The 24734-nt window shown below is 52.3% G+C and overlaps 1 protein-coding gene across 1 annotated transcript in view; it reads right to left on the reverse strand.

Annotated features, from left to right (window-relative positions):
- Positions 1-1315: 1315 nt before the first annotated feature.
- Positions 1316-24734, reverse strand: part of Kif6 (kinesin family member 6) — a 317253-nt gene continuing 293834 nt past the window's right edge. Inside the window, exons 17-23 of the mRNA XM_028882504.2 lie at positions 23101-23185; positions 21460-21595; positions 17996-18078; positions 12060-12107; positions 11536-11625; positions 9561-9667; positions 1316-3446 (exon numbers count right to left, since the gene is read on the reverse strand). Of these exons, the coding sequence (XP_028738337.1) occupies positions 3430-3446; positions 9561-9667; positions 11536-11625; positions 12060-12107; positions 17996-18078; positions 21460-21595; positions 23101-23185 (566 nt within the window). The 3' untranslated portion in view covers positions 1316-3429. The remainder of the gene's footprint in view (positions 3447-9560; positions 9668-11535; positions 11626-12059; positions 12108-17995; positions 18079-21459; positions 21596-23100; positions 23186-24734) is intronic.

The following is a 24734-nucleotide window of genomic DNA, read 5'->3' on the forward strand; positions in this document are numbered from 1 at the left end:
CATAGTGGGGTGATAATGATGGTTCCTGTTCTCCTCTGGCAGCATGCAGACGACGTTCCTGTCAGTAGGGGTGAAGCTTCTAGCTGACCAGCTGACATCTCCATGGTCAACTGTAGTCATCAGCAACAGGGCCTACCATCATGTTGTGCTGAGCAATGTGTGTATAGCCTTGAAAGCAGCCTGTGATGTTTGGGGGTTTTCATTGGACCCCTTTGGCCGACGACTGCATCTGTCTCTCTCTTCTGAAGTCCAGTGTCTTATATTGTCTGTTATCTGGGATCGAAAAGCCACTGATTTGTGTGTGTTGCCTAGTCTTGGCCATGTAAAGTGGAGTAAATTAGGTCTTGCTATGCCTCATGGCTGCCAGCAGCAGACACAATGGACCCTGAAATGTCTTGACAGTAAGCATAAAGGGGCGGGGTAAACACTGCTCTGGAAAGGTCTGGAGCCGCTATACACCGTGTCAAAATTTTAATGTCTGTATGATCTAGCTATCGACATGAACAATGCTATGGAACAAATCCCCGCGTCCCAGTGGCTCATGGCAAGGAATGTTTAGTGTCATGACAAGACATGGCGTCACATGGCTTTCCATGCAGCTCGGCATTAGTCTCTGGACTGGCTTGGTTCTGCTCTCCCTACGTTCCAGGACATGGGCTAAAAGGACAGCAGCTATCAAGCGCATCTCACGACATCACGGGAGGGAAAGGAGCAAGCCTAACACGCGGGCACATGTCCAGCCTCTGCCTGAGTCTCAAAGCAGAGCCAGAGCTAGGCCCACATTTAGAGGACAGGAAGACGCCTCACCCTGTGGGGTCTATGGCAAAGCTTTGGATGAAAATTCTGTTGGAGGCGGAGAAGAACTCTCATGTTATTCAGTGCCCCAGAGTCTCCATCTGATTTCTAGAATCCCCCTTTAAAAGGTCACCACTTTTTTCCTTTTACATTTTTTCATATAATTATTGTTACAGTGTGTGTGTGTGTGTGTGTGTGTGTGTGTGTGTGTGTGTGTGTGTGTGTGTGTTATGCATATGTTGTGGGGGCATGCATGTCACGGGTTGCACATGGAGGTGAAATTGCTGTGGGATATTTGATCACACTGTGAGCCCCGGGATTGTATTATTTACTGGAAAAACCTGCTTCTAGCTGTGGTGTGGCTCGGCCTTAGCACACACCTTTAATCCAAGAGCTTTCTGCTTGAATATTGTAAACAGGATTAAATAAAGTCAACCTTAGGTCAAGAGGGGGAGCAAGCAACCAGTTGACAGGAAAAAAAAACAGTGTAAGAGGAAATCAGGAGGGTAAAGAGAGAGACACACAGGAAGTAGAAAGGAGGGACAGCCAGTTGGAGGAGTTTTTGTTTGGACAGTGTAGGAGAAAGTTCTCTTTCTGGGAAGATGGCGGCAGAGGAAGAGCTGGGCGCTTTCTCTGCCTTTCTAAGCTAGCAGGTTTTCACCCTGGGATCTGGCTTCCGAGTCTTTGCTGATAAAATAGATTGATAGAGACAGTCAAAAGCACCAAAGAGCAACGTGTGGCAGCCAGGGCTCTTCCTTCCATGTCCGTCCTGTGGACCAAACTCAGGCCATCAGAGTTGGTGGCGGATGTCTTTACTTGCTCAGCAATCTGAAATCTCCTTTTTCAATGCACTTTCCCCCCAACCCTCTGCCTGTGGAGAGAATGACAGACAGCTGAATTCTATCTAGGATTGGACCAGGGTCACTGACCAGAAAACATTTCAGTCTCCACATTTGAACTCAGACATTCCTTGTTGTCCCCGCTCCATTGAGCCCAGACTGATGCTAGAGAGTCCTTTCAAAGTCTTCATCCCTTCCTCCCATTTGCAGAGACTCTTTGGGGGAAGGTACACTGTGGTCCAGTGTGGGTCCACACCAAAGCCCCAGCACCCACTGAGAGATTTAAGGTGGATTTTAAGGAGGCTCCTCCAAGGTTGACTGCCAATGCCCTGTAGGCCTGGGTTCCTTGGCTGGTGTGTTCTTCTCTTCTTTACTCCCTCTCCAGGTTGGGTGACTCTTCCATACCCTGTGTGAGGCTATACCACACACCTCAGCCAATAAAGCCTTTGGATCCAGGAGATAACCTCTCAGCAGGAGAGTGAGAGTCAACAGACCTTAGCAAGCTCTAGAAGATGTGTTCTGGGATCACTGACGCCAGTCACGAGGGGGCACTGTTTGGTAAGAACTGGATCTGTGCTGGGGTCACAGGGAGGACCTAGACAACAGGCTCTGGTTGTCCCAGCACTTTCCATCTTAAAGTCTGTTGCAGACCAAGAAATCAGCTGTGGAAGGGCAAGGCTGGCCTGCTTCATGCTTCTGGCTCCTAATGGCATAAGCCAGGCTATGACCAAGAAGAATGCTACAGGCCTGCCTAGCTTCAGGATACCCGAAAAGGAGTGACAGAAGTCAACAGCATCGACCCAAACGAGTCCACGTTGCTGTGTCGTCCCCTGTCTGCTCCCCAAGATCACGAGTTCTTAGACGATGGAACAGACAACCACCAGCAGAAGGTATTTTTATTTGGCTGTCATAATTTCTGGGCGCCTCTTTCTGCACCTCCATTGCCCTGCCTGACTCTAGCTAGGTTGGAAACACAACACAGGCCGCCGCTGACTGTGTTCCCTCCTTTTCATGTCCACTGAGTCCAAGTCACAGAGCCAGGTTGTGGAATGATGGGAGGGGCACTGAGACAAGACCCCTGGGTAGCTGTGTTCTCCCTGTGGGGACAGGGAGTCTGGACTTTAATTTTGTAGAGCCCCACACAGCTTGGTGGGGTATTGGCTCAAGGTCCTGATGCCTGCAGAGCTCTGGGGAGCTTGCCACTGTTCTCTGGTAGTGTGAATCCTCAGACTGCAAGGACACATAGGTCCCTGGAGACAGGGCGAGGGTGTGATAGCAGAGCGTTTGGGCTGGGACACTGGCCTTGAGGTGCCCTACATTCTACTGTCTTATCTGGTGCTCCGAAGCCCTGCCTGGCCTGCCATGGGCATCCCTGGGCTTCTAAGCCAGGGGTAGACTAGGGTGGTGGCTGGCAAATAGCTAGAAAAAATGGATTATTATCCTCCTATATTGTGCCACCTGGAATGTCCCCAGTCTGTACACTATGATGGTGTATTGCACCATCACCAAGTCTCTCATAAATGTGACAGTGAGCAGCAACCCAGCCTTGCCCTCAGCTTCTTGACATTGGCCACCCTTCCAGCGGCTCTGTCAGGACCATCCAACAGCCCTACAAGTCCTCTCTGGTGCTCGCCCAGACACCTCCTCCAAGTACAGCTCTCCTCCTCTGGCCTCACATTCGCCAGCTGCTCTGGGGTGGCTTTATGTCGTATCTGAGGTCACAGTGAGGGGCAGGGTCTTTGTCTTTACATCAGTCATTCCGTCTGCAGGACACGGTTGGAATCCCATCAGAAAGTCAGTTGCTTCCCAGGCCTGAAAGAAGACAGGGTGATGGTTAGCTTGGGGTGGGGGATTTTCTCAGGACTGACAGGCACTGGGGGGGCTGGCCACACCCTCATCTCTGAACACTGCCTCCCAGGCTCTGCAGGAAATAAACACTTCCTTTCCTCTTGGCTAAGGTATCATCCTCAGCAGACCCGCACTCATTCCAACCCCATGGTTTCCACCGGTGCCTCTACTTCACATAAACACACACACACACACACACACACACACACACACACAGAAGGGGGAGGGAGTTAAAATAAGTCTTTAAAAGGATGGCCGGGTGGTGGCGGCGGCGGCGGCGGCGGCACATGCCTTTGATCCCAGCACCCAGGAGGCAGAGGCAGGAGGATCTCTGTGAGTTTGAGGCCAGTCTGGTCTCCAAAGTGAGTTCCAGGAAAGGCACAAAGCTACACAGAGAAACCCTACCTTGGAAAACAACAACAACAACAACAACAACAACAAAAGTAGTCTTAGGTTCCACCCTAGGCATACAGCTTTAAGTCTGGGTTTGAACAGGATCCTTACATCCATGCACATGAAAGTGTGAGCGTGGTATGAATTCCTAGTTCATCTGCCTAAAGTCTGGATAGTAAGATAGGTACAAGAGGAAACTGCTGAGGTCTTTGGGTGCAGTGATGAACACAGCATTTTGAAAAGTTTCAGTGGGCAGGGAGGCTGAGGGGAGGTCGGTGAGAGCGTGGTGGAGACGAAGCTGCAGCCAGCTGGGAGTGGGGACGGTGAGCTGTCTGTGTGGCGCTGCCGAGGCAGAGGGTGACCACGGCCCCCTGGACGTGGGGGGGGGTGTCAAACAGCAGGGCGTGTACCTGCAGGGCCAGCGCCGTGCGCCAGGCCACACTGTGAAATCCAGCAGAGGTGCCCCCTTTAACATAGTCTTCCAAAATGTTTATTTATTTTTGTATTTATTTATAGCATTGTGTGCTTGTGTGCCTACATGCCATGGCCTGCGTGTAGAGGACAAGGACAATCTGTGGCCACTGTTTTTTTTGTTTGTTTGTTTGTTTGTTTTTTTCCTTTTATCACACAGATGCTGGAAATGGACCCCAGGTCATCAGGCTTGGCACGCTTACCAGCTGAACCATCTCACTGACTCCCTTTTCACATATCCAGACCTGTCCTAACCCAACTGCAGGACAGGAAGAAAGTCAGGACACATCTTAGCTTACAAAAGTTAAATGCTCAGCTCCCAGGCCTTTTAGACACCACGGGCCACGCCACAGACCCCCATGGGGTTGGAATCTCTGTGGGTGGCCCGGTAATTCTAGTACACGGTGAGTCTAATACACAGCCAGGGCTGGGCTGCCCAGTTTCCTCTCCCCAGGCCAAGGACAGGTGGGGTGAGAGCTGGGACCAGCTCAGACCTCATGTCTGACGTCTCCTCTACATTGTTGAGAAGCCTGGGTTAGGATTACTTAAGGCTGTCCCGGAGGACGGAAGGCAGTGTGAGCCAGCTCCCACCTCACATGTCCTAGCTCCCCTAGATCAGCATGCAGCCGTGCCCAGGAGGGTTGGAGAGGGGTACTCACAGCAGAGCTGAGAGCACAGCACTCTGGGACGTGGCCCCTCATGGGAAAGGCCCACCACGCGGCCTCTGGTGCCACTTCGGCTGCACTCACTGTGTCCGGGGTAGCGATGGAGCTGGGGGGGTGGCAGGGGTGGCGGCTTAGCCTGGAATGGAGGGTCTCACCGCAGACGTACCACTAAATGGGGCCAGGTCTCATCACCGGGGGCACAGTGCCTGGTGCCAACTCTGGTGCTCAGTGCATTATGAGAGACTTCAGCTCTGAAGTGACGCACTGACAGGTGAGGGTGGCTGCTATGACACACAGGGGTCACAGCATGACCTGTTCAAGGCCACAGATGGCAGAGATGGCTTCATCTGAGGCCTTGTCCTTCCTAATCCTCTGAGGGCTACTGCTCTTTCTCCCTCCTTCCCTCCCCCCCCCTTTTCTGACCCCGGAAGGGCTCTTAAACAGGAGTTTGAGGTTTGTTGGAAGAGCCTTTTCCTGGCAGCTCTGGAGAAGGGGGACCTGTGGTTATGGGTCGCTCCAAGGGACTTGCAGATGGGAACACTTCCAAACTCGAGAATTAAGGGAGATTATAAAAGGGCCTGTGGAAAGGGGCCAGCCCCGTCCCCTCAGAAGTTCAACCCAGACTTGGCAGTGTACGGGCGGATTTGACTCCATGGATGACGAACGCCCCTGTGGGGGACGTATACCTGTCTGCAGGTGCCCCTAGCAGGAATTTAAACATTTTTCTGGCATTTCCCTGGATCCTAAATCAAGCCGATCATCCTGGGTCTTGGTGCATTCTCAGAACCGGGAGCCTTGTGTTAAATCGCCCTCTCTGGGCCTCCTGTTCCCGCTGTAGTCACAAATTCCCAGTAATGAGTGCTGGGAAGAAGCCATGACAGGGCAGCCTGCTAGATTAAGAGCGGAGAGCCCCAGGCGGGGCAGGGTGTTTGCTTTGGCTGGGAGGGTGCCGGCCTGGCTGCTGTTTGCCTGACAGCAGGCCTGATAAGTGGGTTTCACACACAATGCTGCACAGTGGGCCCTGGGCCATCTGCTGTGTCGGGACAGGTCAAGCCTGCTGGCCCTTTGGCTCTGACCTGGGGGAAATGCCCCCCCCATGTCCCCCTCTCCATGGCTTCCCCCGAGTCTGCACGGTCACTAAGAAACCAGGAGGTTTTTTTCCTTTGGGAATAACAACTGGATGGTGGGGCTTGCGTGTGTTTTGATGAATTACTTCCGGGCTTCTGACTGTTTGGAAAATAGCACTCCCAGCTGCAGGGCTGAGAAAGGCTAAGCTCTGCCCTCCAATCCATCCGGGTCCTCCCCTGCCCCCACCAGGCTGAGGGGCACAGCGGAGAGGGCAGCCCTTGCTGGCTGTGGCTTTCAAGGCAGCCTGGGCTCGGTGGAGAGCAGAACACTCCGGCTTTGCCTCGGTAGCTGAACAGCGCAGGGCGGCGCCCTCAACTGTAGCAAGCCTCGGATCCCCCATTTGTCAGAACAGGGGTCCAGATCTTGCCTCTGTGTGCCTTAAAGTGTGTCAAGAGCATACAGTGCAGTACTGTAAATGAAAACCTTCATTAGTGCTGACTAGCCTGTGTGTGCGTACTTGCGTGTGCGCGCGTGCGCACGTGCGTGCGTGCGTGCGTTCAATCTTGGGTATTGTTACTCAGATGCCATCCATCTATTTTTGGGTTAAGTAATGAACTTAGAGTGTGTGCTCTGGCCCACATGTGGAGCTCGGAGGACAACCGGGGGCCGATTGTCTCCGTCCACCATGACGGGATCAAAGCCATCAGGCTTGGCCCTAAGTACTTTCACCTGCTGAGCCACCTCACTGGCCCCGCCTTGCTTTGTGAGACAGGGTTTCCCATTGGGAAGGGACACTCACTTGTTAGCCTGGGCTGGCTGGCTAGAGAGCCTGGGGCCTGTCTGTCTCCGCTTCGCTTCCCCGGCACAAGGAGTGTGTGTGTCCACGCCCAGCTGTCTACACTGGTTCTGGGCGTGAAACTTGGATCCTTGTGTCTGTCCAGCAAACATGGATGGGGCCATCTCCCCAGCCCTGACACGTATCCTAAATAAACTGCTCATGCCGGGCGGTGGTGGCACACGCCTTTAACACTAACACTAGGGAGGCAGAGGCAGGCAAATCTCTGAGTTCAAGGCCACCCTGGCCTACAGAGTGTGTTCCAGGACAGCCAGGGTGACACAGAGAAGCCTTGTCTTGAAAAAACAGAAAGTAAAGTGCTCAGGCTTGTTGTGGCTGTCTGGACTGTTGGGGACAGTGCCGGCAGGAAATGCCACTGTGACACCAGCCTTGAGCTTACCTCTCTTATTACAAAAGTACACAACTTAAAAATATTGCATACTTGTATGCTCTTGAGGGGAGGAGTGATGGTTTTTATCATGGGGAGGGCTGTAAGGGCCCTTCCTTCCCCTCTGTGTCCTCTGCACATCATCCCCTCTCACCTCCTCAGGGAGGTTTCTGGTCCCCCTGTGGCAGTTAATTTGGATGGTCAACTTGATTGGGTTGAAAAGTGCCTGGGAAGTCAGTAAATCCCATTTCTGGGGGTGTGGCATTTTCAGGGAGGACTAGAAAGCGGGGAAGAGTGACCCTGAATGGAGATGGCTCCATCCAGTGGGTTAGGGGTCCAGACAGGATAAAAGGGGGAAATGGAGAAAGCCTTTTCATCCTTCTGCCCACTTCCCGGCTCCATCCTGTGAGCCCTTCTTCTCTGTCCTTCCTGTCACCATAGACGGACAGTTCCGACACCACGGACCCGAGAACTCCCTCCTTAGAGATGGTCACCCTGGTGTTTTGTCACATCAACAGAAAGGTGACAGACACTCCTCTCCCATCACACCACGAACTTGTTATTCGGATGACAACATTTCTGTCCACAGACCACTTCATCTTCAGTCTGCACTTAGCAGCACAGCCTCATTCTGGCCCCTTCAGTTGTCCCAGCCCTCTCCCCTGCACAGCGGCCCTCGCAGCCCCCTCCCCTGCACGGCGGCCCTTGCAGCCCTTTCCCCTACAAGGTGGCCCTCACAGCCCTCTTCCCTACAAGGTGGCCCTCACAGCCCTCTCCCCTGCAAGGCAGCCCTCCCAGCCCTCTCCCCTGCATGGCGGCCCTCGCAGCCCTCTCCCCTGCATAGCGGCCCTTGCAGCCCCCTCCCCTGCACGGCGGCCCTCCCAGGGGAGCTGCCCATTCCTCTGCTCCGCTGTCCTCCTCCTGCCCTCCACACACGCCTGACCCGACATAAAATGGCGCTGTCCACCACTGCTGCCTGGTGGGCCCAGGCTGTCGCTCCTGGCACTCACACGTGGGCATCCAGTGACAGTCTGGTTGTTTGATATGAGGATGACAGTTTTCCTTCAGCTCCAGCGGCCCATCCTTGGGCAAACTCATTCCTTCTAAGCCACAGACAGGGGACAGAGAAGCTGGGCTGGCATCCACCCGGGCCAGGGACAGCCACATCCAAGACTTTCTCCTTTTATGTTGTCTGTGGTTTGAGTTTGTGCACAAGGCTTGGTTCTCTATGTGGTGAGGCTGGAGGGGGGACCCTTAGGAGGTGGGGTCTTTTGGGAGGTCCTTAGATCACCGCAGAATTCTGAACCCTGGATGTCTCTCTGGGTTCCTGTCTAATCATGCGACCTGAATCCCTCTCTGGGTTCCTGTCCCACCATGTGACCCCTCCATGTGACCCCTCCATCTTACCCCCACCTGCCTTGAGGTTCTGAACAGAGCAGAGCTGTTGTAACTATTGTGTGTGTCCATGAACTCCCAGAACTGGATTTAATGAATCACTTTTCTTTACTAAGTTACTCAGCCTTCGACATTTCATTACAGCCATGGAAAATGGACAGACAGGTATATCATCAAGGAGGGCGGCTTTGGACAAGCCGAGACAATGTTAAACCTTTAGAGTAATGGGGTGAGGCTGAGACTAAATGCAAGTGTAAGGTAGTCGGTCTGGCCCTGTTCCTGTGGGTGTCGGAATGGAAGAGGCTTGTCCGCAGTAGAGATGGTTAGCTGCCAAGCAAGCAGGCCAGTGAGGAAGGCCAGGAGGGGCCTTCTGCTCTTCCTGCTGTGGGACAGGTATTTCCTTCATGACTGACAGTGTCCCCAGCCCTGGGCCTTCAAGTGGTGTTTACATCCATAGCTCCTTGGCAAGAACTATGCTCTGAGGAGAATGACGTTTCTAGCCAGGGTCTCAATAAATTACCAAACGCCCTCGGCTCTTCCTGTTTAGAGAAGGCTGTGCAGGGAGAGAGATGTCTTCAGGTGACAGAGAACAAAGCCAAGGTCTGGAACAGGGAGGAGGCTGGCCAGGTGCAGCAGGAGCACTCAGGTCACCCACTCACATACCTGCCCCTGGGACCTGGGGAAGCAGGGCTCAGCTCCCATGAGGTGGCTGAGGCTGCTGCTGTGGGTGCCGGATCACACGAGATGCCTCCTTCCTCTGCAGCTTCCGGGTAGCTGAGCACGCCCCGCTCCTTCTCCCAAGTGTGGGACAGAAGAGTGGGGACAGTCGGGCCCTGGAGGGGTTCCAGGGGATGTGTACTTACATTTCTTCTGCAGAACGCTCTGTCTGGCCTTGATGAATGCCAGGATGTCGGAATCTGTCTGGCTGTCTCCCGTGAGAGGGATGGATGATATCTGCTTTTCGGAGATGCTGAGGACAAACACCAGTCACAATGTCACAAGTCGCTGCACGTTATATCTGGATGTAGCCTCCCCAAAGTGATTTCCTACCGTACTTAATTTTGTTTTTTAAAGATTAAAATATGTGTGTGTGAGTGTGTGTGTATGTGTGTGTCTGTGTGTGTGTGTGTATGTGTGTGTGTCTGTCTATCTCTGTATGTGTATCTGTCTGTCTGTCTGTCTGTCTGTCTCTCTCTCTGTAGTCAGAGGACAATTTGTGGCGGAAGGTTCTTTCCTACCATGAGTCCTGGGGGTCAAGCTTGGGCCATCAGACCTGGGTAGCCTGTGTCCTTCACCCACTGAGCCTGCTTTTCTGGTTTTGGTCACTTGGTTTTCATCTGACCTCCCAGCTTTCCACTTCCTCTGTGTGAAGGCTTCAACAACTCTTCACTGTGCCACTAATCCCCCTTCGTGTCGCTCCCGGAATAGAATTCAAACCCTGTGCCCTGGCTTCCTGGGTCCCCGGTGCTCTGACTCTGGTTCACTTCCCAGCTTTCTTTCTGCTACTTCAGTCAACTGATTCCTTCCAGTCTTGGGGCCTTTGCTCCAGGAGCTTCCTCTCCCTGCTGCGGCCCAGAGCCACCGTTACACAGCGGAACAGCTCTGGACACAAGACTGGGCAAAGCCAGGTGAAGAAAGGGGGAGGGCCCTGTATCCCTCCTTTTATCGGGAGAATTTCTGGAAATCTCACATAACTCTTCTGCTTACAAATTTCATTGGCCTTATGGTTGCAAAGGATGCTGGGAAATGTGGTTTATTAATGGTGGCACTTTGGCTAAATATGGTTGTGATCTGAAAGAGACAGAATAGCAGTCTCTGCCTTGGGGGCAAAGTCTATGCCTTGTCAGCAGTGTGTGTACAGGGGAGACATCATCAAGATGTCAAAGCGATGTTGAGCGCCAAAGGAGAAGTTAGTGTGAGTAAGCCTGGGATGAGTGATGGCGACATGTCACCCTAACCAGGGCCCAGCCTCCTGGGGAGGCTGGTCAGCTCTGGGTAGTGGGGCAGAGGGCTCTGGCACAACTGCCCTAACTGGCCTTTATTTATTTATTTATCTATTTATTTATTTATTTACATATTCCTACTATGTAGACCAGGCTGGCCTTAAACTCGGAGATCCATCTGCCTCTGTCCCCCAAATGCTGGGGCCAAAGGTGTGTACCACCACATCTGGTGCATCTTATACATACACCAGGAGATGGAGGGCCTTGGAGCTTAGGGAAAAAATTCCTCCAGTTTTGAGACTCAGAATGCAAGAGAAGATTTGGGGGACTTCCCAGGTGCCGGGGCAGGGGTTTCAGTCCCAGGTACTGCGTACAGCAATTAGACAAGGGGCTGTGGGATGTCTTTCTGTGTGCTGTGAATATGTGTGGCTCCCACTAGATAATAAATAAACATGTTTGGGCCTATGGCAAGAAAGCTTACAGCCACGTGGGAAATCCAAGCAGAGATAGAGAGAAGAAGGGAGGAGTCGGGAGAGATGCCAGCCCACCTTGACAGGAGCAACAAGATGCCAGCAGACCGGTAACGCCACGGCCACGTTGCAACATATAGATTAATAGGAATGGGTTGATTTAAGATGAAAGAGCTAGCTAGCAAGAAGCTGAAGCCATAGGCCATACAGTTTGTAATTAATATAAGCCTCTGAGTAATTATTTCATAAGTGGCTGTGGGACCGCGGGTAGGGGAGATTTGTCCGGACCTTGGGGGCCGGTGGGACTGGAGAAACTTCCCCACTACAACAAGGGGCCCCTTGGGTTGTGGGTTGTGGGTGCAGTCCTTAGAGCTCACTCTGCCCACGGCGGGGGCTGTCACAGTGTTAGGGGAGGAGGTCCATACCTGCCTTGTAGCTGTGTCCTGGAGCTACTGGACCCTTGGCTGTGCTCACTGGGGCGAGGGGAGGGGAGGATTCTTCTGGCATTTCTATCACTGCAAAGACAAACCAACAGAAACCAGAAGTCCTGGGGCGGTGCTAGGAGAGACTCAGGCCGTGCGTGTGCCCCAAATTCACATGAAGCCCTGATTCCCGGAGGGATGACATTTGGAGGTGGGCCTTGGAGAGTGACTAGATGAATGAGACCTTGTGGGTGGGGCCCTCACAATGGGACTAGTGTGCTCATGAGAGGAAGCCCGACTAGAACATGTCTGGACACTGCAGGAAAGAGCTGTCTATACACCAGGGAGGGAGCCCACAGCAGGATCTACATCTCTGTGCTATAGGTTGAGCCCTGCCCCTAAAGTGGTGGAGACAGCTCCTTTGGGAGGTGATGAGGCAAAATCCTCAAGACAGGGATTAGTAATTTTGCAAAAGAAACATGAGTGATTCCCGACCCTGCCACTGTAGGAGGGGGCGGGGCCCTTACCAGACATCCACACTGTCAGCTCTATCTTCAACTTCCCATCTTTGAGAACTGTGACACACACAGAAAGACAAGAGTGTGGAACATGGGACAGTGGATGAAGGTTCTCCTGACATGCACATGATCCTGGTTGTGCCCCAATACCAGAAAAACCAGCCACCAACCAACCCAACCATCCCACGAGCCACTTAGACCCTGGCATTTTGTAATAGCAATCTGAGAAGACTGAACTGACTATCTGCTCCCCCCACTCCCCCACCCCCCCACCCCCCACCCCCCCCCCATACCCCAAACCCCTCAGCAATCTTGGTGATTTTCATTGTTGAGCAAAGCATCGCTGGCTGAAAAGATGGACGGCAGCTAAAAACTGCAGTGATCACAACTGTCCTTTATGGTTGTAGAACCAGGACCTCTGGCAGAGCTCTGGAGACGTCATGCCCCTTTGCCAGCAGCGAAGGGGCAGAGACCCAGCTCCACGCTGCCACCCTCAGCAGTCTGAGGCATTCTGTTAGACCTTTAGGGGCATCAGCGCCAAAAAGAGTTTCAAGACTAATCAGGCAGAGGTGGAGGTCAAGAGATACATTAAAGAAAGGCATCCAACAGGGGATTGAGTGTACACCCAAGAGGTGTGGGCTTCCCGAAGAAGAGCTTCAGAAAGTAAGACACGTCCAGTGTGGGTGCTGGCTTCTCAGCGAAGGAGCATGAGGACTGTCTCAGCAGAAGCCATGTTACCTTCTGGTGGCCCTCAAGTTACGTCTCAAAAGACGCTTGGAAACCACTGTGCTCTTCCCATTTCCTTCTCTTTTGAGACATGAGACTATAGAGTGGCCCCAGAGGCTCCCTGAGTGAAACTATAACCTGACAGGTGACAGGAGAGCCACTAGGGATGCACAAGGGACTTAGGGCATGTCCCTTTCCTGCTTCTGTTGTCCTAGACAGCAGCGGTCTCATAGCTGGGAGGGGAGGAAGGTTAGTTGTTAACGGTGCTGGGTCCTTGTCTCCGCTGGCAAGCTGCTTCAGATGATTCTGGGGTGAGGGCTCCTTTCTGCTGTCACGTCCCTACATTCCCCCATTTTTCCATCTTGTCTCAATTTAGCCCCTGCTGTGATCTGGACAGCAAATGTCCTTCCCAGGGGCACTGGTGTTAATGCTTTGGCTGCTAGCTTTTGGGGGGCAGACTGGGTCCTGAAGGCCTTGCCTGAATCTATGGAGCAATCCTCTGATAGATTGGTGATCTGATGACGTTAGTAATACATGGAAATCAGGAGGTGGGGTTGGGTTGGAGGAAGCAGGTCACTGGCAGGGGGTAGGTATGGCTTTGGCTTCCAGGCCCTTCCTGTCTGTCTTTCTCGGCTTCCCAATGCTTCCACAGGTCTGCAGACCATCCTTTCCTCCAGGATCTGCTGCCTCACCTCGGTCCAAAGCAATGTATCCAACTGACCTCAGACCAAAACCCCTGAAAACTTGGGCCAAAATAAACCTTTCTTCCGCCGAGTTGCTTCCCTCGGGCCTTTCGTCACAGCATGGAAAATTCAAACACAAGCCCTCAGTGGTCAGAGAAGGATGCCACCACCCCTTAGGCATGTGACTCGAGATGGAGAGGTTTAGTAGCAGTGCTTGAAGTTCATCTCATCTCTGAGACGTCCACCTCGGCCTGCTGGTTCCACTGACCGGCTCCTGCTGGTGTTCCAGGGCGGCACTCTGTCTCTCCTTGACCACACTGCTGCCCCTGGATGGTCTCTGACGGCCACTGCATGCTCATGGAGGGAGGAGCCTCGCCTGGCAGCTCACCAGGTGTCAGGCCCATTTAGCATTACCCTGCTGTGTGCTCCTTGCCCAGCACTCTTGGCTGCAGGAACCACACATTCCTCTTGTGAGCAGACAGGAAGGCTGCTCTTTATTCCTGGTGTCTCTCTAGGCTACACTGCAACCTGCTCTCCTGTATGGACTTAGGAGCCTCTTCCATGCTTAGGGATGCTGTGAAGAGCAGTGTCAGAGGCAAAAGAGGCTTAAGAAGTCACATGGTCAGAACCTTCATTTTACAGTTGGAGACACTGAGGCTGGGAGGCGGGCCGGGGTGACAGACAGGTGGGATGTCTTAGTAAGTGTGCCGCCATCTATCCAAGCCCTTGCTTTCCCACATACGAGTTTGGCCAGCTGCCTAGAGCCAACCTTTCGCTGTCTCACCTCAGACATGATGACGGGACCCCTTCCCATGGGGCTGTCTCCACAGCCTCAGGATAAAGAAACAGTAAGGAAAACCAGAGAGCGTCGTTCCCAAACCCTGCCCACACCCCCATGCCCATGCCCTAGCTGTCTAAAGTCTGTGGAACCCTAGGGAGGGAGAACAGAGCTCCTCTGTGCTGGGTCTGGTGCGGGGTGCTGCAGGACCGGAGACAGCCACAAGGTGGCAGACTCTGCACACTCTTGGGAGAATGGCCGCCCTATCAGAGCTTCAAGGGCGGCTGGAGAAAGCCAGGGGAAGGGAAGGAGAGGCTTCCTCCCGCAGATGCCACCTTCACCCATCGGGTCAAGGGCAGTTTGGAAGCAGCAGTGAATCTGGAGGAATAAGCTCCTGGCTCTCAAAGGGCCCTTTCACACGATGCCTTCCCAGTTTGTCTTTCTTCAGAGCCCAGGGGAAGTTCACAGGTGCCGGGCTGCTGAGGGTCAGGAGTGCCGAGCAGAGTGGGCTGGACCAGGGGGCAGGGCAGCAGGATGTGACCACACCCGGTACACAGAGGCAGCCAGCGGCAGAGGCCGGCTGCCTGGCCTGTGCCCTCGTGGGACTCAGGCAGGAGGATGGTAAGGTGTGAAGTCTGGGGGAACCTGCCTCTGGGATTAGACGTGTGCTGCACCAAGCCTAGCCCAGTCCTATTAACTAATCAGTTTATGAGGCAGGCCTCACTATGGAGCCCTGATGTCTGTTGTTTTGCTTTTTAAAGCTGGCTGGGCCATCCATTTTCTTACTGCTGCACATAAGGTGGCCTGTGTATATTTTGGGTACAAAAAGTCTTTCATAAAATGTGTGCTTTGCAAACATCCTCCAGTTTATGCACATTTCTGTTTCTTAACTGAGTCCTTTTAAAAATTTTTATTTTATCAACTGTTTATTATTTGTGTGTGTGTATGTGTGTATGAGTGTGTGCACATGTATGTTCAAAGATGCCTGTGGAAGTCAGAAGGTGGCATTGGGTCCCTTGGAACTGGAGCTGCAGGTGTTTGTGAACCACCCGAAGTGGGTGCTGGGATCTTTCGACTGCTCAGCCCTCTCTCCAGCCCAATAGTACCTTTACATTTTAAATAAAGTTTGATTTACTGTTTCTTCTTTCATGAATTTACTGATTCAGATACTGGGGATGTCTTTCTGTATGCTGTGAATGTGTTGCTCTGATTGATTGATAAATAAAATGCTGATTGGCCAGTAGCCAGGCAGGAAGTATAGTATAGGCAGGATAAGCAGAGAGGAGAATGCTGGGAAGCGGAAGGCTGAGTCAGGAGATGCTGCCAGCTGCTGCCACAATGAGAAGCAAGATGTAAGGATGCCAGTAAGCCACGAGCCACGTGGCAAGGTATAGATTTACAGAAATGGGTTAATTTAATATATAAGAACTAGAAAGCAAGAAGGCTGCCACAGCCATACAGTTCATAAGTAACATAGGTCCCTGTGTGTTTACTTGGGTCTGAGCAGCTGCAGGGGCCAGGTGGACACAGGAGAACTCCAGCTACAGTCAGATATCCAAACAAAACACACCTCACCAGTTGTTGCATGTGGTGAGTGGTGGGCACTGTTCCTGAAACAGAGTGCCAGGGAGGCACTGGCACTGAGGCCAGGCACGCGGCTGGGAGGTCTGGTGGAGTGTCAGCCAGAAGTGGGTTTTCTGTATGGGTCCTTCTGTTTTCTAGATAAGATTTTTTCTAGTTAAAAATATTTATTTTTAATTGTGTGTGTGCATGCGTGTGTGTGTGTGTGCATGCATGTGTGTGTGTGTGTGTGTGTGTGTGTGTGTGTGTGTGTGTTTGTGTGTGTGCACGTCCACAGAAGCCAGAAGTGTGGGATCCTCTGGAGCTGGAGTTACTGGGGGGTTGTGAAAGGCTGGGGTGGCTGTGGGGAACCAAGCCCTGGTCCTCTGCAAGAGTAGCAAGTGCCCTCAATGGCTGAGCCACCTCTCCAGTCTGGATTTCTAGATACTTTCAGAAGTCCTACAAAGACAGTTCATCCTGTCCTCCTGTCTTCCTGTCCATCCTGTCCCTTCTGTTCCCCTGTCCATCCTGTCCCCTCTTCCCCTGTCTCCCTGTCTATCCTGTCCCCGTCAATCCTGTCCCCCGTCCCTCTGTCCTCCTGTCCTCTGTCCCCCTGTTCAACCTGTCCTCCTATTCATCCTGTCCTCCTGTCCATCCTGTCCCCCTGTCCTCCTGTCTTCCTGTCCACTTTCACAGCAGCTGGGACAGTTCTGCACTTCCCAGCTGGCTCCACCCTGACTCAAGCGCTCACCCTCCATGCCCGGGTTTGAGGGTCTACCTCCTTCCCCTGCAGTACACACCCAGGGCACCGTGTCACCTGGAGCCGTCAAGTCTTTGTTCTCTCCCTTAGGCTTCCAGACCACAGACTCTGGGGTTTTTATGACCTTGTCATTTTGGAGCTGTACTGGCCAGGTATTTTGTAGAATGTCCCTCAGCTGGGATTTGTGTGACATTTCCCTCAGGCTTCTACAGGCACTGTCTGGCATCTTTGAAAAATGTGTGTGCACTCATGCATGAATGCGCGCGCGCGCGCCTGCATGCGTGCTTGTATGCGTGCGTGCGTGCGTGCGTGCGTGCGTGCGTGTGTGTGTGTGTGTGTGTGTGTGTGTGTGTGTGTGTACCACAGCACACATGTGAAGGTCAAAGGACAATCTGCAGGAGATGATTCTCTCCTTTCACCATGTGCCTCCTTGGAATCAAACTCAGGTTGTTGTCAGGTTCTGTGGCAGAGCCTTTACCCACTGAACCATATTGCCTGCCTCTATATCTCACTTTTATCTATTATTTTAATTAATTAATTAATTTATTTTGTGTATGAGTGTTTTGCCTGAAGGTATATAAGTTCATTGCATGCATGTGTGCTGTCCTTAGAGATCAAAAGAAGGCATTATTTCCCCTTGACTAGGGTTTCAGATGGTTGTGAGCTGCTGTGTGGGTGCTGGGAACCAAACCTGGGTCCTCTGTAAGAGTAGCCAGTGCTCTTAACCTCTAGACACTTCTGCTTCTTGGTATCTTTTTAAAAAGCTTCCTTTCAGATTTCTGACATGGGATGTTGGTGTCCTTCAACCCAAAGGTTTGATGGCCCCTGGATGGCAGAGATGGATGCCCCACTCACATCATTGTCCTGTCCTCTGGCCTGGCAGGGCTGAGTCTGATGTGGGAGGCAAGAGGTGCCCATCAGAGACTCTGGCACCACGTCCCGTGATTAGTGAGAGACCAGAGCATGGTGTGCAGACATGCAGTCCCCACTGGGTCTCCCCACCATAGAGAACCAGAGGACGTGAGATCGGTTGGGGCTGGTGTTCAGGCATTTGCGACTCATGCCGCGGTGTGGGAAGCTGTCCACTTCTTGCCCATGTATCTCCTGACTCTTCTCTAGGACAATGGATGTTAATACTCTTGTCACAACTCCCTGGGTCCTGGTGGACAGACTATTCCCCAACACTCCTCCCAGGCCATGCCCCTCCTGCTCACCTCAGGTGGCAGGACCAGGCTCACATGGTTGGACCGATTTTTCCCGTTACTGTAGTGGTAGGTGCACTGAATTGGCTGTCAGAGTGAGGGTCTGGAGGGGTGTGCACTCAGCGGAACTTAAAGCCACAGCCTGAGGGGCCACAGCTAACTAAACAGCAAAGGCATTCTCCAGACCATGGGAGCCTTGCCTGGGTGCCCCGACTCAGCTGTAGCTCTGTCCTGACCTTTTCTTGGAGAGATGCCGTGGCTGGTCCCGCTGCGGCACCGGCTTCACACCCTCCTGAGGATTTGCGGCTGGGGAGTTTACCTGTTGGCTCAAGAAGGCATTTTGTAAGTTAGTGTAAGTCCGAGGTACGATGTTCTCGATGTAACTCTTGTCCTGTCCCCCCCAGCACTGGGTCTAGAACTGGGAGCCTCAGGCTGGGCAGGCAAGTGCTCTACCCCTGAGCTGCACCCTCAGCCCTTGATGTAATTCTTTAAAACACCCTTTCTTTTCTTTCTAAAATGTTTATTTATATGTATGTGAATTTGGGGACCAAAAGAGGACGTTGGGTCTGCTGGAGCTGGAATTACAGGTAACTGTGAGTCACCCAGTTTGGGTTCTGGGGGCCTAACTCTGGTCCTTTGGGAGAGCAGGAAGTGCTCTGAACCATGAATCCTTCTCTCCAGACTTTTGATGTCATTCTTAAGGGGGAAAAGCCTATTCTAGAAGTCAGTATACATGATGCCTGTGGCAAAAAATAAATCTAGGTATAGTTACTACCAAAACACTATCTTTGGATGAGGACACTATTGGTAAGGTCTGGCTTATTCTTCGTCCTCCTAGTTCCCCAAATGGGGCATATAAATTTGTTTTCAGTGCCATGCAGCAGTTCTCGGGAAATCTTTCCTGGGTGTGATTCTCCTCGTCCCTAAGATCCTCTTACGGAGTATGGAGCACTTCCTGAGCACTCACCTCTGCTAGGGTGGTCCTGGAACACCTGTATGTCTCCAGTGACCCCGGAGAGCAAGGCTGGAGTGGCAGTGACTTTGAGTCTCCCAGAATATCCCATGATGCTCCCTGAACCCATGGGCACAGTGAGCCTGTGAGAAGCTGCTGCCAGGCTGTTCCCCTTGGCTGCCTGCCACGCTGGAAGCCATCAGAGAACACTCCTCACCTCCCTTGTTCTGCCTCAGTCTCCTAGGAGACTTTTATAGGGTGGGCTGTGAAAGTACCCACAGCTGTGTGGCATCGGCTTCCCTGTGGCAAGCTGTCTGTCATCTCTGTTGGCACCATCTGGCCTCTTCTGTTTCGGGGACAATGCCCTGGGTGACAGGAGGCACGTGGGTCTGAGCACCTTGGCAGTGTTGGCTTCCATTGACTATGTAACTAACAAGCGATGGGAATCTGGAGCCTTGTCTGGGCTTCTCCAGATCATAGTTCATGACGCTTGTCTACTGTCCAGTGCTGAACCCCTGTGGGCATCTGCTGAAGGCCTCACTCCCAGAAGAACTCGCTACAAACAGTTTTAGACTCCGAGTCCCAACCGAAGCCAGGGTCATTGTGGACATACATAGAAACCAGTTATATCTTCATCTCCCCTAACTTCTACCTGAGATTAATAAATGACATCAACAGTCCCTGTGACTTTGTCACCAATCAAAACCACACATACTGTCGTACCATCACAGCTGGTGCAGAGCTATTGAAATACTGTGTTCATTGTGACTCTGAAGTCATGGTGAATGCTGCTAATACTTCATTGATAACCCTACATATCTACAAAAGAATATGCATATTTTATTATATAGCTTTATTTTAAAATTATTTTGATAGCTTTATTTCAGATTTTAATTTTTGTTATTTTCCCAAGCATTTACTTTTAACGAACTATTTTTTATTGTACTGTCATATGATCACTGGTAATGTATGAATTTATTATTTTTTGATTTTTAATTCATTTATCTACTCACTGTTTGTATATGTATGGGGGGGGCAACTTGTGGGAGTTAGTTTTCTTCTCACACTGTGTGGGTTCCAGGCATCACAAATCATCCTCCACATCATCCCCCATCGACTCTCAGGCCACGTAATGCACCACATGTCTATTTAAATCTAGGTTGCACATGTGAGAAACACATGCAGTGTTATCTTCCCAGGTCCTCCTCATTGAGCAATTATCTCCAGCTATGAGTAATGATTCCATTCTTCTTCATGGCTGACTAGTACTCCACTGCACGTACACACCGGTTTCGGCTTCTCATCTGTTGATGGACACCTACGCTGGCCATTGTCGACAGCGCAGTGATGAGGACGGGTGTGAGCACATTCCCCCTTCAGGTTCATATCCGGGAATGGCACAGCTGGGTAACCGTGTTGTTCTAGCTTCTGTCTGTTGAGGAACCACAGTACTGATTTCCACAGACATGAAAGAAATCTTTTTGAGATGAGGTCTTGCCTGTGGGTGGCCCAGGCTGGTCCTGAACTCACAATCTTCTTGCCTCTGCCTCCTAAGCGCTGTGTCTGCAGGTGTGTGCCACCATGGCCAGTAGCAATGTGCTAGTCAGTGCTTGGCTGGGTGTCCTTGGGCAAATACCTTTTCTGCCTCTCAGTTCCATTGCCCTTAAAGTGAGGGGTGAGCCTGGGAGACTCTCCAAGGGTGATGTGACGCTGTGACCGCCTCACTTCCTCCTTACCATATCCACGGGTTGCACAAGGGCAAACAGGGAGCTGAGGTTTTTACTGATGCGTCTTAGCAGGCTCTGTAGCTTTCACAGCATCACAGAGACTTTCTAGGGATTTGTCTGGAAATATGCAAAAATCATCTACAGATATGTCTTCAGTGAAGAACCAGAAACTACCTAAATATTCAAGACCAGATTGACAAAACCGTCTAAAGTATATTCGCGTGATGGAACAGAGACTATTGGAAATGACATTACAGAATTATGTCACAAAGAAGCAGTCATTCTAAACAGTTTAAAACACAAGGCCAACCACGATACTTGACGACCAATGGGATGTAGCTCAATGGAAGGATGCTTGCTTAGCATGCTTGAGACTCTGGGCTTCAGTCCTGGTACCACAAGCCCTAAACCAACCAGTCTCTCTCCTTTCCTCCAAACACACACACACACACACACACACACACACACACACACACACACACAGAATGCAAGATGTCATAAGCCAACCTGTTACTACTACTGGTTCTCTCTGAGTGGTGAGATAAAAGTGATTTTTACTTTCTTTTTCATGTTTTCTAAAATTTCTAGAACTAATGTGCAAGTGTGCGTGGCTCTGTAATAAGATAAAGAGCAGGCAGGTGTGGTGGCCCATGCCATTAATTGCAGCACTCAGGAAGCAGAGGCAGGAGGATCTCTAAGTTTAAGGCTAGCCTGGGCTACACAGAGATACAGTGCCGCAAAGAAAGAAAGAAAGAAAGAGAGAGAGAGAGAGAGAGAGAGAGAGAGAGAGAGAGAGAGAGAGAGAATGGACGTCCAATGAAATCCCACAGTATCTTAGATGATACCACAGGGATAACAATCACTGTTCTGGTGTCGTCTCCCACTGGGCAGTCTACCTGAGTGGAATGTTGTGTCCCTGTCACTCGGTCACTCGGGTGAGCACTGGCTTCCTGAGCCAGGCCCAGAGCACACAGGCCTGCAGTGTGAAGCTCTCGCTCTCCCGGGGCTCCCCGCAGAGTACCTGCAGGCTGGCGGCCTCCTCAGCCCACCAGACGTCGAACTCCTTCTGCAGCTTCAGCTTGGCTTTGTCCATGAGCAGCTGCAGGTGTTCAATCTCCACCTTCAGGGCCTTCAGGCGCATGAACGTCGATTTGTACCTGCAGTGGGGTCAGAGAAGCGGCAGTGTGCTGATGCCCTGAGGTCGCCGGCGTGTGTGTGTGTGTGTGTGTGTGTGTGTGTGTGTGTGTGTGTGTGTGTGTGTCTGTATGTGTGTGTGTGTGTGTGTGTGTGTGTGTGTGTGTGTGTTCTGTAAATGAAGAGAATCTATGCCTCAGGAGCCTGGCAGAGCTGCCCTGGTGCAGGGAAGGGGGCCAAGAGGACTCTGCCAGGGCTAGATCACGGCACCAGGTGTTGAGCCCATCAGAGAGAACAGGGTGGGCCATTTCTGTTCAGCAGGCACTCGGGGATCTTCTCCAAGAATGAGAACTCCCTTTCATTGCACATGTACTCAGGACAAGTGTCACCGTTGATCTTCACCCAGGAGACACACCTCTGCCGGTACCCGTGAGGGTGTTTCCAGAGAGCTTTAACGAACAGGGCTGATGTGCCCTGAACACGGGCGGCACCAGCACATGGACTGGAAGTGTGGATGGGCAAGCTGAGCGCCAGCATCCATCTTTGCTCTCGACTACAGGGTGTGTTTCTGCCCTTGCCTTCCTCTCTGTGATGGACGGTACCCTCAGACCGTGAGCAGAAATAAACCCCCTTTGCCTTGAGCTGCGTTTGCAGCTGCTTTTCACAGAAAACAGAGAAGCACTAATCCACAGAGGGCAGATGGACAACTGAGGAAAACCCCAATGGCACCAGTGTGAAAGAGAGCACACGCCTTGGCTGGGAAGCTGTGAGGGAGTGTTGCTCAGGTGAGTATGCGTGTGCTTGCGTGTGCTTGCATGTGTGTGTGTGTGTGTGTGTGTGTGTGTGTGTGTGTGTGTGTGTGTGTGTGTGTGTGTGTGTGTGTGCATGCATGCTGAGGGACTGTTGCACTGATACCATCAGTAGCTTGAGGCAGGGAGGTGACTTGTACGGGACCCCCAGACCCCAGCCCTGGCATGGAGAATAAAGGAATGAATGAGCCTGACCAGGGAAGTCTGCATCTCCTCACCCGGTCAGTAGAATCACGTTGGGCCCCTCGGTAGCTGGGTGAAGGTCTGAGGTTCCCAGGCCCCGGGTAAGCTGTGGTAAAGCTGTGGTAAAGCTGGGGAGTGAAGCCCACCATGAGCCCGCTCCATGGTTCCTTTAGAGCTGTGCTTCTCAGCCTTCCTAAAGCTGCTCCCCTTTAACACAGCTCCTTACATTGTGGTGACCCCCAACCATGAAACTGTGATTTTGCTACCGTTATGAATGGTAATGTAAATATCTGATATGCAGGAAGTCTGATATGTGACCTCTCACGGGATGAGAACCCATTTGCGTGGGGTGCTTCCCCACTCAGCACCCTCCCTTCCCAGGCCTAGGCCTTGCTTGAGCTAGCCCTCCCCTCTCCCGCTGTTTGAGGTCCCAGGCTGGACCCATTTCCTAAGGGGAAGTTGGAGGCCCAAGGGGGTCGGGGTCAGCATGCATGCTGAATGCATGTGATAACCAATAAAACCGGCTGACGGCTCACCTGCTCTTTTCCTCCTCCAGCTGGGAACGCAGTTTCTCTTCCTGGAGGTCAGGCAGGGAGGGTGTGACCGTGTTCTCTGAGATTCCTGGAGGAGGGAGACGCCAGTGGGTTACAGCAACCAAGAAAGGCAGAAGGGAAAATACGATGGGGCCAGTTTCGGAGTTCAAGGGCATCCAAAGACAAAGGGGTCCTGGGAGTTCCTTCGGGGGCCTCTGGGTGGCAGCCTCAGCTCGGCCTCAGAAGCAGCTCCCCTTGTGTCCTCCCGCACCTGACATCTGTCACTGGAGGGGTCTGTCCCACCTCCCCTCTTCTTCCCTGCACTCAGGTCCTCTGGGGTCCATAGGGAAGAGGAGACCCGAATTTCCTCATTGGAGAAAGCCCTTTCCCGACCAAGAAGAGGGTGTGGCTCTGACCAGGTCGGCTGCTCCAGGCTCAGAACCCTGGGTCTTGTTCTCCACCTCCATATAAGGCCGAGTTTTTCAGGCTGATCAATGGAGGTGATATGAATCTTCATCCTTTATGACCAGAGACAGAACCAGTGGGGGGGGGGTGCGGGGAGGGGTCTGGGCAGGCCTGAGCCCTTCAGTGGGGCTGACTGGTGGCTGTGACCTGCCTAGATGCTGACTCTTCTGTGTGGGTACCTGGCTGTAACTGGGGAGCCCCAGGTACCCTCCTAGCTCATCTGCTAAACCCCTGGGGGTGGTGGTCTGCCATTGGGCAGTGCTTCTTAGTCAACACGGAGGCACCACAAAGTCCAGCAGAGTGAAGGCCTCCCTTACCTACCCCTCCCTGGCTCTGTCCCTGCCCTCCAGCCCTGCCCCTCCCTGTGAAGTCCGACCTCCCTGCCACAGAACGAAGGTTCCCTCCTCCCCAAATCCTGCTCTCTCATCTCACCCCTCAACTCCTGTCCCCAACCCATGCACTTCCTGAACACGTCAGACTTAATCCCGATGGCGGTTATTTGAGGCCGCATCACTCCTGCATTGCTGAGGAGGCTACAGGGGGTTAATCTGCCAAGTCCTGTGGCTAACTTCCGGATCCCCATCTTCGTGGGTGCCAGGGTCCTGGATCCCAATCTCCTTCTACAACATTTTTTTCATTGACTATTGTGTGTGTGTGTGGGGGGGGGGAGTACACATGTGTCATGGCGCACAGACAGAGGGGGCGGCAACTTTATGGAGTCGATTCTCTCCTTCCACTTTTAACCAGGTTCCAGGGAATGAGCTGAGGCCTGTGTGTCAAATGCTTCACCCACCCCCCACCCCGCCCCCGGCCACCTCACCAGCCCAGCATCTCTGGGGGACCATCATTTGCTTTCTGTTCACAGACAGGCAGCGGCTGGCAGCTCCACGCTGCATAGGAGAACATGTTTCATGGGTCACAGCTATTTCCACCAATTTTGAGTGGAGACTGTCCCTACTAATGTCCCCTTTCATCTCCACATGGGCTTTTTGGAGCAGCACAGGATGTCTTTTCTATTCTGAGGGTCCTTTAAATATTCACCACCACCACCGCCACACTCCCTGAGTCTGGAGTCTCATTCGCAGGCTGGCTTGCCCACTTCCTCGTGTGGAGGTTAGGGGCCTCGTTACTGCCTGATTAGCTCATTTCAAAAGCAGAGACCTGGTATCACA

This window comes from Peromyscus leucopus, chromosome 16_21, assembly GCF_004664715.2.
Source record: "Peromyscus leucopus breed LL Stock chromosome 16_21, UCI_PerLeu_2.1, whole genome shotgun sequence".
In the NCBI taxonomy this organism is placed as follows: domain Eukaryota; kingdom Metazoa; phylum Chordata; class Mammalia; order Rodentia; family Cricetidae; genus Peromyscus; species Peromyscus leucopus.